A 16,613-nucleotide genomic window follows, 5' to 3' on the forward strand; every position below is an offset into this window, starting at 1 on the left:
ACCGAACCAGAACCAAATTTTTAGAATACTCGAATGGGTCTTGACCTCCTACCCGAATAGATCCGATACCCGGAAAAAAGAACCGAACTCGAACGGGTACCCGAATGTCCAGGCCTAATAACATTGATGGCAACATTTGATCTGACTAGACTGACGAAAATACCCTTATATACTCTAAGAATTACGAAAGTGGCATATTTAAGAAACGACACGTGTAGTGTGTAAATTCCGTTTCTGAAGCAACATGGATGATAAACGGGCGATAGCTTATCATTTTCACCTTTTCTTTAACCTCATTTCAAAGATTACTTGCTAATTTGTGTAATCTTGTGTTAACATTTTTCGTTTTAATATTATGTTTATCATATAGTTTACTAGTACAGTATGTATAGTATTTTTTATTCCAATACCTGAACTTTACATTTATTAGTAAATTGAAAATTCTAAAAATGAAATAAAAATACGACTTTTGCTTTCTTTCCATAAGCATGTCTCATATTGTATGCTCAATGTTTCGTTATTCGCCCACACGAGTGTGGTCTAGTGATAAGAAAAAATTGGGGAAATGTTTGAAGAAAATAACCCAGGTTCGAACTATTCTGAAAACAAAAATCGCATTTGTGTGAGAAGTCTGAGCTTGGGTTTTGGCCCAAGAAATTCACATGGTATCCAGGATTAGGCTAACTGGATACTTCGGGCATTAGTCGGAAAGCATTCCAAACTCGAGGTTAGACAGTGTAGTAGTCTAACACCTAGTTGTTGGCGACGAGTCTACATAGTAGCACTTTAGTGCGTTCCTCCAAAACTGACCGGATCGGCCGATTAGGTATATAAAAAAAAATGTCTCGCTATTCTTGTTGTTTCACATTGAGCATACCATAAATCAAATTATAAATCTTTGGGGACTAGTTTTATTAATGAGCCAAAATGTGTGAGGCCCAATATAAGTAATAAAGCCCAGGCTAATTTGTTTTGTATGCTTTTATGCGATTCCAAAATGTCACTGTACAGTGACACTATGGTTTCGTCGGATATGAATATAGAGAGACCAACATTTTTGGGCATTTGCTCTGACTGAAAAAGAAAGCATATTATGAAATCTGACCAATAAAAAAACAAGAGACCCACCCACCATAATGTGATATTTTTGTGAGGTCGTCTAATTTTCATAATTTAATTCTTTTTTTTTTTTTGGTAAAAATTTAATTCTAATTTTGTTTTAAACTTTTAATACTAGACCTTTTATTTTGCCTTTATGCTCTTACGTCTCTTTCGCCTTTGTTATCGAAATCACCCATGTCTTTTTATTGTTCTTTATCATGCAAAAAGTTGTGTCCAATAACGAAGCCAACAAAAATATGTTTTTTAAAAAATGTTTAACTACAATATTTGCATTATAGGTTTTGTGTATAAAAGTTGTATCCAAATCTTTGGTGTTAACACTACCTTAATCCCTTTAATCATAATTTTTATGCCTCCAATAATAACCAACTGAAATTTAGCAAACTCACATATTTATATTAATTTTTTCGCCGTTTTTATTATATTGTGATAGTGTGAATCGACCCCTATTGTTTAAATATTCCAAAGAAATTAATTGATACTTGCTTGTAAGAATTACATGATGGATTAATCACAAGAAAAGCAGACATTGACATCAACACCAAAAGTGAGGGAGACAAGATCATTATTTTAAGTGAAAAATCATTTTCATTCTTTAATTTTTCCTAATTATCACTATTATATAAAAAGGACAACGTTGATTTAAAATGCTCCTTGACAAATTTGATCCAATACTCTTTCATAGATTAGTAAAAAAAATTTAAAGAAATGATATAACAATTACTAATCAGAAAATTTGAGTGAATGACTTAAATTTATGTTATCTTGAAATAAGCATTTCGAACCTCAGTGAAGTAGTTATCAGCGCTTCTAAGCCGCTAGTTTAGTTTGGTTGTGGCCTTGTGGGTTTCGTTATTATCCGTCCATCCTTTGTCTTTCCTCTCGTTCTTTGTTTTTTTTTGTCTTAGTCTTCCATTCATGTTGGATTCGTTCTCTTTTAAATATAAGTTATGTTTTGTTTGAATGTTATGGTAGTTATATAAGTTTATAGAGTTTTTTTTTTATCTTTAGTTTTGTTCGTTGTGGATGATAGCGGTCTTGTTCCATCGTCGTTTTCGTCTTTGAGATTGGTGTTTTTCAAGAAGTTAAGCTTCGTTCCTTATCCTTGATTTCATGATCTGTTTAGATGTGATCGCGTTATAGTTAAATGTAGTGGGCACATCTAGTTAGTTACTAGTCGTCGCATTCAGAAGCGTGTTCGAGTTATTTGTCGGGTTATGAAATCATTGGATTTTGGTTTCGGGAGATTAGTTCACATCGTGATATGAGGTGGTTAATGTTATTTTCGGGTTAAGCGTAAACATTTTTGGTAAATCTCATCCGACATCAAAAGAAGAGGTTTTTTTTTTCTTTTGGATTTATTGTTTTCTTAATATTCTAGCTTGGTTGCTTTTGTTTTTTAGTTTTAAGGTTCTAACTTTTTTCAATTTTGCTATGAATTTTTTGTATTTCTAATATTATGATTATTTCTTCCATAAATTCTAGATTCTAAAAAAATCTCTTTTTCTTTCGGTTTTGACTTTGAAAACTTTTACTTCGTCTATCAGTTTAAGTTTCTCTTGTTTAGACAATGTACTATACCGTGATTTTACAACAAATTGCATTAATAAAATTTCAGGTGATAAAAAAAAAATCTCCATGAAAAACGTCCTCAGAACTAATAACTAAAAAAATAGTTCATATTTGGTGAAAATAAAAGTATTTATTTTTCTTTGATTAAAGTTTTTACAGATTTTTTTTAAAAAAAATTATGAATAAATACACATTCCCTTTTCCCCAACAATCAAACCAAACATCAATATTTGCTTTAAAAACTTACTTCTCTCCTCTGTCCTCACCGGAAAAACAAAAAAAAAGTCTTCTCTTTTTAACTCCATCGGAGAAGTGTTATTATGTCTCCGACGAATGTTCAATTAACCGATTACCATCTCAACCAATCAACCAACGGTACAACAAATCTCTGGTCAACCGACGACGATGCATCGGTAATGGAAGCTTTCATCGGCGGCTCCGATCATTCTTCTCTTTTTCCTCCACTTCCTCCTCCTCCTCCACCTCCGGTCAACGAAGATAATCTCCAGCAACGACTCCAAGCTTTAATCGAAGGAGCAAACGAGAGCTGGACTTACGCCGTGTTCTGGCAATCATCTCACGATTTCGCCGGAGAAGACGACGGAGTAAGAACCAACAACAACAACACAACCTTGTTAGGTTGGGGTGATGGTTATTACAAAGGAGAAGAAGAGAAATCTAGAAAGAAGAAATCAAATCCAGCTTCTGCAGCTGAACAAGAGCATCGTAAGAGAGTGATACGAGAACTCAACTCTTTAATCTCCGGTGGTGGTGGAGGAGGAGGAGATGAAGCTGGAGATGAAGAAGTTACAGATACTGAATGGTTCTTCTTGGTTTCAATGACACAGAGCTTTGTCAATGGTATTGGTTTACCTGGTCAAGCTTTCTCAAATTCGAACACGATTTGGCTTTCTGGGTCTAATGCTTTAGCTGGATCAAGTTGTGAGAGAGCTCGTCAAGGTCAGATTTATGGGTTACAAACAATGGTGTGTGTAGCGACTGGGAACGGTGTCGTTGAGCTTGGTTCGTCGGAGATTATACATCAAAGTTCAGATCTTGTTGATAAAGTTGACACCTTTTTCAACGGTGGTGGTGAGTCTGGTTCTTGGGCGTTTAATTTGAATCCAGATCAAGGAGAGAATGATCCAGGTTTGTGGATTAGTGAACCTAATAACAATGGAGATGAATCTGGTCTTGTAGCTGCTCCGGTGATGATGAATAATGGTGGTAATGACTCTACTTCTAATTCTGATTCTCAACCAATTTCGAAGCTTTGTAATGGAAGCTCTGTGGAAAACCAAGTTTTGAAATCTGGTGAAATGGTGAGAGTTAAGAACGGGATGGAGAATGGATTCTCTGGTCAAAGCCGGTTTATGGAAGAAGATAAGAGATCTCCGGTTTCGAATAATGAAGAAGGGATGCTTTCTTTTACCTCTGTTCTTCCACGGCCTGCGAAATCCGGCGACTCGAATCACTCTGATCTTGAAGCTTCTGTGGCTAAAGAAGCTGAGAGTAATAGATTTGTGGTTGAACCGGAGAAGAAACCGAGGAAACGAGGGAGAAAACCGGCGAATGGAAGAGAAGAGCCTTTGAATCATGTAGAGGCAGAGAGACAGAGAAGAGAGAAGTTGAATCAGAGATTCTATTCATTAAGAGCTGTGGTTCCTAATGTCTCTAAGATGGATAAAGCTTCTCTTTTAGGAGACGCGATTTCGTATATCAATGAGCTTAAGTCTAAGCTGCAAAAGGCTGAATCTGATAAAGAAGAGTTGCAGAAGCAGTTTGATGGGATGATCAAAGAGGCGGGGAATTCGAAAAGTTCGGTTAAAGATCGAAGATGTTTGAATCAAGAATCGAGTGTGTTGATAGAAATGGAGGTTGATGTGAAGATTATTGGTTGGGATGCAATGATAAGGATTCAATGTAGTAAGAGGAATCATCCTGGTGCTAAATTCATGGAAGCACTCAAGGAATTGGATTTGGAAGTGAATCACGCGAGCTTATCGGTAGTGAATGATCTTATGATCCAACAAGCGACTGTGAAAATGGGGAATCAGTTTTTCACGCAAGATCAGCTCAAGGTTGCTCTAATGGAGAAAGTCGGAGAATGTCCATGAATCGAAGTCAGCATCTTTAGGGCTAATAATCCGGAGAAATACTGCGAAAAGCGGAAAACAACGATCATAGTATAAGGTTAAAATATTTCACAAGTTTCTCTTGTGAATGTAGTTTGTAAACTCTATTTGGGTAAGGGTAATTTTGCAGTACCCACTTGTTGCTATTGAATGCTTGTTAGAGAGGATTCTTAGTGTAGTATATGATTAGGTTGGGGTTTGTGGTTTCATGAATAAATGTGTTTGGTGTTGGTGTATGAATTTTCGTATTTGTATGTAAATAAGGCTTTAATTTGTTAGAAATAAAACAAATGGGACTGAAGTTTGAGTTTTTTTGTTGTCTTTCAGTAAAAGTTTGAGTATTTCACTTACCAAGTGAGTTTTTGTGTTCATCATGTGGGACAAGTCATTGGGAAGTTGGCATCAAAAGAGGCATCTAATTGGCTATGAACGAATGTACCGAACTCATTTTTGTTTTCAATAGTGATTATTTAAATCAATCACATCTATTTAGAGGTTCCAATGTGGGACCTCAAAATTAATGTAGATGTAACACGATCATTATTGTTCTAAATATTCTTTGGAATTACATGATGTACATATAATTGAGATGTGATTTTCCAACCGAATTCACATGGATTCATATATATAACCATGCGGTTTCTTAATTTATCCAATGGAAACAAAATAAGCTAATATAACTATTTTGCTGTCAAAACATATTTTACAAGTTCAAAATTGTTACATGACGCCCAAAAGTATTATGACACAATCACAGAATCATAATGTTCCTCGTTAACCATAATTAAACTTCAGAATAAGTTAGTGGCATAAATCATGATTCAAAACTTTCAAATGCTAAATGGATTTCTTGATATTGACAGAAGAAGTGAAACCACTAGGATAGGACCAATTACGTATCAAAACCCAATTCTTATCATAAGGTCAAAAATTGTGAAATGAAAATGTAAAAAAGGGAATATGAATATAAGAGGTCTTAAAAGGTTGTGGGGAGGGAAAGCGTGGTTATGGATCTTGAAGAAAAAGCTAAAGTCATACAAAAGAAATATATAGTGGAGACATGTGTGGTCGATTAATTAAAGTGATTTTCTGCTGCATATATTATTGTGTTTGTTTCCAAACTTTTTAGCATCAATCTCCTCGAAAATGTGAGTGACAGTGCGAAGAGAACGTGTGATTGAGAAGAAGAAAGCATGCCCTTTAAAATAACAGGGCACATTATTGCCAAATAAAGACAAGGAGACATGTATTGTTTGTACATGTAATAGCCACTATACTTTGTTTGATAATCGTTTTCTGGATCAAACACCATCAAAATGAATCCTAAAACGTTGTTGTAAGTTCAACAATTTGCGTGTTTTTGAGATTTATAAAGCTTATTATACTGTAATTACTTTATGAAGATATTAAAGAAAATTTATGAATGTTGGATTTATTGATGTGGACTAAATTAACACATTGTTTAGTGGAAAATAATTGACAGAGTTATTCTGCCATAATAATACGCATACATTCTAATGGAGTATTATAAAGTTTTCAAGGCTATATCGAATATCCCCCTTGGTTTGCTAAATTTTTCTTACCAATAGTATAATCTTGTTGCATGGTTGTCTGTGTCAATAATACTAGTACTTTATTTGATGCTCCAAAGTGTGTGCGGATTTGGAATTTTTTGAACTGATCCATCACCCTTCATTTTGTATATTTTTTTTTTAGAATGACAAGAATTTGTTTATAATTTTAAGTTATTTAAGATATAAAATCCACGTAATTTTATTTTGAGATTTATCTTTTACATAAGTTCGATTTTTGTCTTAAGTTTGTTACCAAAAATATAATAATTATATTTTGGATTTTCTAAAACCTAAAACCCAAAAACTAAAACAAAAAGCCCAACAAAAGCTGGAACCATTATGTAATTTATTCATGTGTAATGAAGTAGCATGTGGCATGGGCTGTCGAAAAAAATAGTTTATAACAAGGCTAGTCATTATTTAAAACGATATGATTCAGTTATATATATACTTGAATGTACAATTTCATTTTCAGGTTTACCACGAGAGTTAGCGAATAGCGTCAATCAAAAATTTTCATTGCCAAGCGAAACCTACTACGCATTATTCATGCGAAAAAGCCAACATGTTAATAAGCCAAACACCATATAAATTGAATACTCGGTATCCAAACCTCAGGTTATAACTTTCTTATGAATATAAGTCGAAAATCATTTATCTAAATCTGAACTTATCTCCAAAATGATATGATATAACAGAAAAAAACATAAAATAAAACACTTTTTTGACACAGACATTGCGTAACATCTAATGTGTTTGCATTTAACTTTTTTCGGATCAACCCTGATTGAGCGTCAAAAGGTTTTATAAGGTTTTGCGATAAAGATGTCTTTGAAGACTCGAGCGAGTTTCCTCGCTTGGTTTGTTGTCTTTGCCTCGCTTGGTTTATTGAATCGTTATTTCATTAGATGAGTAAAATACTTGTTATTTATTTCTTTTCTACAATTACACCAAATTTTGTTATTGGCTATTCTACATTTTCTACCACTATTTGGCAAATTATCTCTAGAGAAAAGTCCAATTCGATATACCTAGGCCCTGAATGGTGACAAGGAGAGGTGTGGAATTCAAGTGTGGTTTTTGAAAAACGTCTTTTGTCACCAATCACTTATCTTTTTAGGTAATCTGTGGTTTTTTAAAAAGAAAGAAAAATCTGTTCACGGTTTTCAAAACAAGGTTTTAACACTTGGAGCGCAGTAGTGTTGTCCAACAACCAATTACCCAGTGGTTTTACAAATTCCGCAGTAGATAAAACGAAATATTAATCTCTTTATTTTTTTTATTTTTTTTAACAACTGAAATAGTCACTAATTTGTAAATAGGTAGTACAAAAAGCAAAATAACCAAAATGGTGGTCACGTGTAAGTTTGATACAGAGAACATAATGAGAAAGCTTATTAATTTATAGAATAATTAGTAAATGGGAGTTAATTTTTTTTTTCAGAATAAATGGGAGTTAATAACCACCACATATTTTAAGTTTTTAACAAAAAAACTCTTAATAATGCATAACTTTTTAAACATGTCTTTTTTAGAATTTTTTTTTAACTTACTTCACTATTTTTCATAAACTATAAAATAATCAGTTTTACTAAGGAAAAAAACAGATTTATAGAAATATAAAGAAACTATAGTCATTTTTATTAAAAATATGGTTAAATGATTTCATATTAATTATATAATAAATATTTAAATTATTTTTTGTTAAATAATTTTAGTGTAAATAATATACTTACTAAATGATCTACTATATTTCATACTGTGATATTAACATATTGATTTATAATATATGGTTTAAATTTTAAAACAAAAAATTAAATTTATATTTTGATCAATTTGTGTATTACTAATGATTTATAAATTTATGTTATTGTTTATTTATTAACAAAAAAATTAATTATTAATATATATATATATATATATATATATAAAACCGCATTTGTCCCGCAAATAGCTTTTTTCACCAATCAAATTTTATTTCGTACCGCTTATTTTATACAAACCGCACTTGTCCCGCAAATATATTTCTCTCGCACGTCCCGCAGTTGAACCGTACCGCAATGTAATACCGCACTTCTCCCGCACCGCAAAACGCAGTTACCATATGAATTATCAGATAATATAATAAACCATTAAACTTCCCATAAACTCATTATTTCAACGTATAATTCGATATATAATATTTTTCAGATTTGGATCGCGTTGTCGTGACTAAAGAAATGAAAGAAAGATTTGACGTTAACGATGATAATGAATAAAGTAGGTGAGGATGCTCAAAATATCGATCTTCTAATTGGCTCAACCATCCATCATCAACTTCAAGACTTCAAGTACATGCTATTTTATTTTTCTTTATAGTTGTAGTATTCCTCATTTTCCACTTTATGCGCAAATAAAATAATTTTTAATCTAACCTTTATGTTCGGCGTTTAATAACCAAGTTGGCAACTTGCAATATTTAACCAAGCTGGCACAACTTGCACCAACATCATCATCACCTTTGCCTTAATTAGAAGATCTTCATTTTTCAAGTTTGCAAATAGGAATTTTTTTAATTTTTTTTTTTTAAATTACAAAATAAATGGCCTTTTGCTATTGTCTCGATCCAGCAAAAATTCGATTAAAAAATCATTTAATTTTTATTTAATTTCTAAACTACAACATTATTTATAATCTAATCAACGAATAAAAAAATAATTTACAGAAAATAATTTGTCAAAACTAATAAAAAATAATTAGTTTTGCATCGAAAACTGAAAATATCATCTATTTAAAAATAAAATTATAAACTTAAAACATCATTTATTAAATAACTGAGAGTAAATTGTTAAAGTACTCCCACAATAATAATGGATCGCCCACATCAAATTTTATAACAATATATTCAAGTGGGACACTAGCCTGACTATTGTGCAAAAGGAGACCCGAATCTGAATGAAAACGGCACACACTTTTAAAATCTTCTTCTTTTAAACACTACCACTTATGGGTTCTTTCGTCTTTTCTATCTATTCCTTCATAATTTGTTTATCTTTTTACAACTCATTTTTTGAGAAAAACTTTGTTCACAATTTAATAAAATCAAATAAGAATCCCATTGGTGTTAAAAGAAAAAAAAAAATAAAAATAAATCCCACGAAAATTGTGATTGTTGTTCATGGTAGGAAAAAAAAAATTTTTTTTTTGGCCCTTTTGCAAAAGTAATCGATAAAAGAAAAGGGAAATTTTTGAAAAGTAATTTCAATTTTTTTCGGGTCCCCCCCTAAATTTTCCCTTCTTTAAAAAAAAAAAAAAAAAAAAAAAAAAAAAAAAAAAAAAAAAAAAAAAAATCTACCATACTTAAAGCAATAACAGCAAAAAACACGTGAAAATAATCTTATCCCCATACTTTTTTAACAAAAGAAAAAGAAAAGTAAAACCTTTCACGATAATTTATTTTTGTGTCAAACACTTTTATGAATTCTTTAGTAACTTTTATAGTAAGGTTTTTTAACTTTTTATGAGAGTTTGTTGCATAGCCGAAAATTTTGACTTACTCGCGGAATATACCTAACGAAAATGGAAAGATTCATAGTTATCCACAAACGTTAATGCCCAAAATAACCTTGAACGTAAGGACATTTATGTCATTCTCAACATATGAAAATGGTAAAATATGACTATATGAAGTTAAAAAAAAAAACAGACAAAGAAGAGAATCTTATATGAAGCAACATTTCTGAATTTTTTTAAAAAAAGAAAAATAAATCATTTTATCAATTTTTTCGTCGTTTTTGTTTTCACGTCACCTGAGAACCACTTCCGTCACCGGAGTTACGAGCCATAGCTTCAGCAACCGTCGCGAGTTTCTGCAAATTAAGCTTCACCACCGTATCAGCAAACATACGTGTATCATCCTCCGAGTTACCTTCCGGCATATCAACGACGTACGATTCCAAAACCACCGTCCAGATCCGATTCTCTTTCTCGAACCTATGCACCGTCGTGACAGATTTGTAATTCGTCAGCCTATGTTCGCCTCCGATGATACTAAATCCGGTAACTCTCCGTTCGTCGTCGAGTATATCGAGTCTTTCCGTTGATGTGTTGGCCGGTAATCCACTGATGACGATCACGTCGCGCGTGCATCCGACGCGCATCTGGAAGTTTTGTTCGACGGAGCAGGATTTGATGAAGTGTTTGTATGTTTGTGGTTTGTCAAATCGTCTGACGATTGACCAGACGAGTTCCGGCGGCGCGTGGATTCGTTGCGCGTGGAGTGAAGAACAGCTTCCTGGACCGAGTTGGTATGTGTGGAACTCGCCGATTGATTGTTTTAGTTCCGATCGTTCTTCTGGTGTTAACTCGGAAGGCATGGTGGTGGTGATTTGACTTTATTAGTGAAGTTTTTTTTTTTTTGGGGGATTTTTGTTTGTTTTATGGTTTTATCCAATTGGTTTGAGATTCACCATTGAAGACGACGACGAGCTTAGACTCTCTCTCTCCCTCTTTTTATTTATCGTTGAAATCTCAGAGTGTGAGAGAGAGAGATTGGATTTTAGAGGGAAGATGAGGGTAAAATTGGAATTATATTAAATTAGTAAGGGTAAAGTGAGAAATATACGTGAGAGTGCAAAAAATAGAATCTATTGATTTTTAAAAAGAAAGTTGACGTGGAGTTTCTGTTATGTACTATTGGTTACTTATTCGGATTTGGAAATAAGGGAATTAAGTCTTATTTTCGTATAAGTTTCTTTTTTTTGATTTTTTTTTTACAAGAGTGTGGTGATTTTGTTTAATTGTTTTAAGAACTCGTATTCGTAGGGTTCATGTATTTGGTGAAAAAATAATGAAATCCTAGAGATGAAAATTGTTGTGATTTTTTCTTTGGTCATTTGAAATTATCAATAACAATTCAGATTTTTATAAGTTTTGTTTAAATGTTTTTTTATGCTCTTTACATAAATATAGTCACTTTTTCATTATTTTTTTAGATATCATTTCGGTCGGGTATTATATTTAGTGATAAATTGAATGAATCTTTGACAAATCTACAATTTGTAACGAGAAAATAGAAAGGATTTTTTAAGTAAAAAAAATAAATGCAAAGGAGTTGCAATTATTTAAAACAGTAATATTTTAAGAGGAAATCTTACAATGGTGAGATAAAGATCAACTTTTTTTGGACTTGAGTCTCACCTGTTCTAAAAAATACTGTTTTTGAGGAAAGTTTGGGAGAGAAACGGTGGAAGGAACCAAGTCGCCTTGGTCCAGTGGTAAAGAGAGGTAATTCTCGTCACATGGGTTCGAGTAGCATTGGCCACTAGGGTTCGAACAATTTAACATGATTTTTCCGGGCCCCTGAATTAGTCTTTGGGCGTAGAAAACCTCTCTAATCACCCGAGTTAATTAAAAAAAAAAAAAACGGTGGAAGGAATCATCCGAAAGAGACCTTAATATATAAATTTACTACAAAAGCTCCAAGATCGTAACTGTTGGACATGATTTTTTGGGCACAAATTTATTTTAAATCTTGATTACGCAGCATCTTGTCATTTAAATTATAAGCACTTACACACTGAAGAAACTGGTAATAAATTTACATTATATATGTTGTGTTTTCTCCGGACGAGCTCGTTTTAGCTAGTGACAGCCTCCACGGAAGGATTATTGGTGCTATGCAAAAGAACATAAGTTGCGGACGTTAACTTACAGAAAGTTTTGTAAGAGACCTTGACATATTTTACATATTTGTAGAAACCGTCGAAAACGTCTGTACATGTTGTAAAGAGATTGTATGTTTAGACTTCCGAAAATTTAAGCCGAAAATGAGTGAAAGCTAAACGCACTTCACTTAAGCTAAAGAAATCATAGTTTGAGTCATTCAACGTAAAGGCTGAGAAGAGAGCAGCTTCGAGGTCAGATGGCTTGAAAAATAAGCATGATTCACTAACCAAAAAATGGCCATTAATGACAAGATCCAAGGTAATAGGCTATTGGGCCTATGAAATTTATTCAGTGGAAGAAGTAACAAAAGTTTACTTTGGTAGATATACAGGGGAATTACCTGGATCTACTAGTCTTCAAATGGGGTTCGGTACATTTCCAAGACAACTAGAGAAACCGAGTCGTGTTCAATGAAAGAAATGAAGGATTACAAATTTACAAAGATAATACATTTGTTGATATTAACTCGAAAGTGCTTGAAGAGTTGTATGTAGTGGATCCCATAATATAGAATGTTTAAAAATATTCTTTGTTTCAGTTTATAAGATGTTTCACAAATCTCTATGTACAATGTTATTTCATATTTTTGGCTCTTTAAATTCTACAGTCTTTTCTGATTGGTTGAATTGTATTTTCAATTAATTATTACTTGAATCTTCGTGCTTTGTCTAAAAGTTTTTATATTTTGGGACATAGAGAGTATGATGTAATAATTTCGTAAGTTTGAAACTGGTAATGGAGAGATCCTCACCTTTGGAGGACATGGTAGAGAATATGATCTCTAAATTTTTGCTTCTTCTTTTTTTTTTTTTATCATAACTTTATTGCTGTTTTTTTCATAACATATAAAGCTAATTAATAATTTATTTTTGATATATTTGATGTATTTTTAAAAAATTACCACACATACACATATATATATATATATATATATATATATATATATATATGAAGCCAGTCAAGTATATAATGTCCCCTCTATTGCTTAGAAAGTTGATACTAACTCGAAAACCTTATTTGTGAAAACAACTTAAGGTGGTACTTGATAGTTAAACTATTAAATGTTGGAAAACGAAATCCGAAATTAAATATTGGTAAGAGAAATATAAATTGAAATAAAATAGTAAATCAAATAAATGTTGTAGCAAATTACATTTTTGGAGAAAAACCTTTAATTTGATTATATTTACAGTATGCATTAGAAAATCTTATTTTTTGCCTAAACTATTAAGGCTTTCAAAAGTAAATTATGCCATTAGTTTTGTTTTTTTTTTCCACTGAGATAAATTGATACGAGAGATAAAGAGATACAAAGTTGCAGTTCGAAAACGGAAACGATAACTAAACAATCCAATAGAAACAGAGATAAACCAAAGAATAGTTAACCAAAGGAACGACGATCTTTGTCGATACTATTAAGGCTTTCAAAAGTAAATTATGCCATTAGTTTTGTTTAAACATTTTTTTATTATTTTAATAATTTATTTATATTTTTTTTATTGCAAACTAATAAATTACATTACCTATTATTTGTACTCTATATCAACAATATATTAAACATGTTTTGTTGCTACATTACTTAAATACAAAATCAAATATGAATAAACACTTACAATCATTTTATCATTTTCACTCTAAAACATCAGTTAAAGTGAAACAGAAATAGTATATTTTAGAAATATTTACTTAAAAAATTCTTCCTTTATTTTAAATAAGATAATGTTTTTTGGCTTGCTAGTAGTGCTCGATCTACAAAAATCCTATATTATTATTTGGGGAGTACACTTTATAAGATACATTTAACTAACCTTCCTTTTTGTAAGAATTTACTTAAGAATGCCATTACAAAAATCTTCTTTTAGAACAAATTTCATTCAATTTATTAAGGATATAAAATAAAACCTCTATATATTAATACTCTATAAATTAATAACTTCTCTAAATTAATAAATTTTTCCGGTCCCGAGTTGGGACCAATGTAAAAAATGACATAAATCGATAAATTAATAAGATAATAATTTTTTTGAAAATCTCATGTAAACATATGGTCCCATCTATATCATAAATTAATAATTGTATAAACTTATTAATATATAGGGAGACTCACAAAAATGCCCCTTTTTCAATACCCCTTTTCAAAAATGCCCTCTTTGGCTGTCCATTTTTAAAAATACCCCTTTTTATGTACAAAATGACTAAATTACCCTTCTTTTAATAAAAGATATCAAAAATATATAAGGAAATATAACAAAATTAGGTCCACAAAATACAAAATATTTTTGGCGGGAAAAGTGATCCCGCAATTTTTCCCGCCAAAACACTTGTAAAAACTTGTAAAACCTTTAAAATACCTTGTAAAATTTTCCCGTAAAATTTTTTCCCGCCAAAAAAATTTCCCGCCAAAAATTTTTTTTTGCAGGAAAAGTGATTCCGCAATTTTTTTGGCGTTAAATTTTTGGCGGAAAATTTTTAGCGGGAAAAATTTACAAGATATTTTAAAGGTTTTTTACAGGGTATTTATAAGGTTTTACAATGTATTTTAAAAGGTTTTACAACGTATTTATAAGATATTATAAGATTTTACAAGCTATTTTATAAGGTTTTACAAGTTATAAGGTTTTACAAGTTTTTTATAAGGTTTTACAAGTTATAAATACCTTATAAAACCTTATAAATACCTTGTAAAACCTTTTAAAATACATTGTAAAACCTTACAAAACACTTGTAAATACTCTGTAAAACCTTTAAAATACCTTGTAAATTTTTCCCGCTAAAAATTTTCCCGCAAAAAAAAGTTCGCCAAAAAAATTGCGGAATAACTTTTCCCGCAAAAAAAAATTTTTGGCGGGAAAATTTTTTGGCGGGAATAATTTTTACGGGAAAATTTTACAAGGTATTTTAAAGGTTTTTACAAGTGTTTTGGCGGGAAAATTGCGGGATCACTTTTCCCGCCAAAAAATATTTTGTATTTTGTGGACCTAATTTTATTTCAAATAAGGGTAAAATGGTCATTAAAAACTAAAAGAGGGCAAACTTAAAAATGTACTCTCAAAAGGGGTATTTTTGAAAAGGGGTATTGAAAAATGGGCATTTTTAACAATTTCTCTAATATATATATATATATATATATATATATATATATATATATGTATATTTAACTTAATATATATATGATATAAATTTATATATGTTATATATGAATTGCTATGATATATATTTAAAATATTATATGTAAAATATGACTCTATTATTCGGAAAAAAATTTGTATTATCTTTTAAACTTAATAACTGTTTTTCTACTTGTTATTGGTTTTAAAAAGATATTGCTTATATAAAAAAATTTTATTTTTAGATAGAAATTTTTTAAGAAATTAAAAAATTAGTTAAATCTCTCTATAAATTAATAATTATTAATTTATCGATAAATTAATACCTTTCTAAATTAATAAAATTTCATAATCCCAACATTATTAATTTATAGAGGTTTTACTGTACAAGTAAAATACTAATTTATGTCATTTAATTAATTTAATTAAATTATAAAACGAAAATCTGTTATTATTTTTTTTTTAAATGACCAATCAAAACGAACATATAAGATTTGATATCTAACTTACCATATTAATTTGTTATTAATCATTAAACTTCACCTCTCATCTTTATATGATTATATTTATATGAAACAAATAAATCATCATATCATCTACATAATAAAAAAAAAGTAAATTTTTTCTGCATATGCCAAGAGTTGAATTTTTAAAAACGCATATAAATTGTTCAATATAAAGGAAACAATTATACGGGTCAAAAATTCAGACTTGAGTAATATATTTTTTTTACACAAAAATAAAGTCAACAAAAATTCCGACTGAGCAACGGGTCAGAATTTGAATATTTATATTCGATTTCATACATTTATTTTTTTGAAATGTATAATTTTATATACTACAATAAAAAAGTTAAATATTTTAATTTGCAACATTTAAAATAAGTTTTACTTGATATTTTTAGAGAATATCATAAATACTTAATAGTTCAAAAAGTTAAAAATTATAAATACTCTAATTTGATTATTTTTAAAAATATTTATAATAGGTAGCGGGTTAAATATAATATATTATATGATGAAATGAGTTTTGATCCTTATAACTATTTGAATAGTTATATTTAATTTCATACAATTTGTTTTTTGAAATTCATAATTTTTTAAACTACAAAAAAAAATTAAAGATTTTAATTTGGAACATTTAAAAATAGTGTAGAACATTTAAATATGGTTTGACACCTCTAAATATTTAAAAATTTGATTTCGCAAGCAATTTTAGAATTAAAAAATAATAGATTGTGCACGCAATATTTTAAAATGAAATATTGAGATTCTAAAATAAAAATATAGACTTCATGCACGGGTTAATTTTGATATTATTATATACTAAATATATGTTTATAACATATTCGATTATGCGAATAATTGGTAAATTCCGTAATTATAAATTTCAAACAA

General features: G+C 30.4%; 2 protein-coding genes across 2 annotated transcripts; one reads left to right on the plus strand and one right to left on the minus strand.

Moving 5' to 3' along the window:
- The first annotated feature begins 2,893 nt into the window (after positions 1-2,893).
- Positions 2,894-5,141, plus strand: LOC9306151 (transcription factor MYC4). The gene has a single exon (XM_021018990.1). It carries the CDS (start codon positions 3,015-3,017, stop codon positions 4,809-4,811), a length of 1,797 nt encoding a protein of 598 aa, XP_020874649.1. The 5' UTR covers positions 2,894-3,014; the 3' UTR covers positions 4,812-5,141.
- Positions 5,142-9,968: 4,827 nt separating this feature from the next.
- LOC9304105 (abscisic acid receptor PYR1) lies at positions 9,969-11,054 on the minus strand. The gene has a single exon (XM_002870034.2). It carries the CDS (start codon positions 10,756-10,758, stop codon positions 10,183-10,185), a length of 576 nt encoding a protein of 191 aa, XP_002870080.1. The 5' UTR covers positions 10,759-11,054; the 3' UTR covers positions 9,969-10,182.
- Positions 11,055-16,613: the final 5,559 nt, after the last annotated feature.

This window comes from Arabidopsis lyrata, assembly GCF_000004255.2.
Source record: "Arabidopsis lyrata subsp. lyrata unplaced genomic scaffold ARALYscaffold_7, whole genome shotgun sequence".
Classification (NCBI taxonomy): domain Eukaryota; kingdom Viridiplantae; phylum Streptophyta; class Magnoliopsida; order Brassicales; family Brassicaceae; genus Arabidopsis; species Arabidopsis lyrata.

Coding starts and splice junctions, on each gene's coding strand:
- LOC9306151 (XM_021018990.1), top strand. CDS start 3,015: ATGTCTCCGACGAATGTTCAATTAACCGATTACCATCTCAACCAATCA.
- LOC9304105 (XM_002870034.2), bottom strand. CDS start 10,758: ATGCCTTCCGAGTTAACACCAGAAGAACGATCGGAACTAAAACAATCA.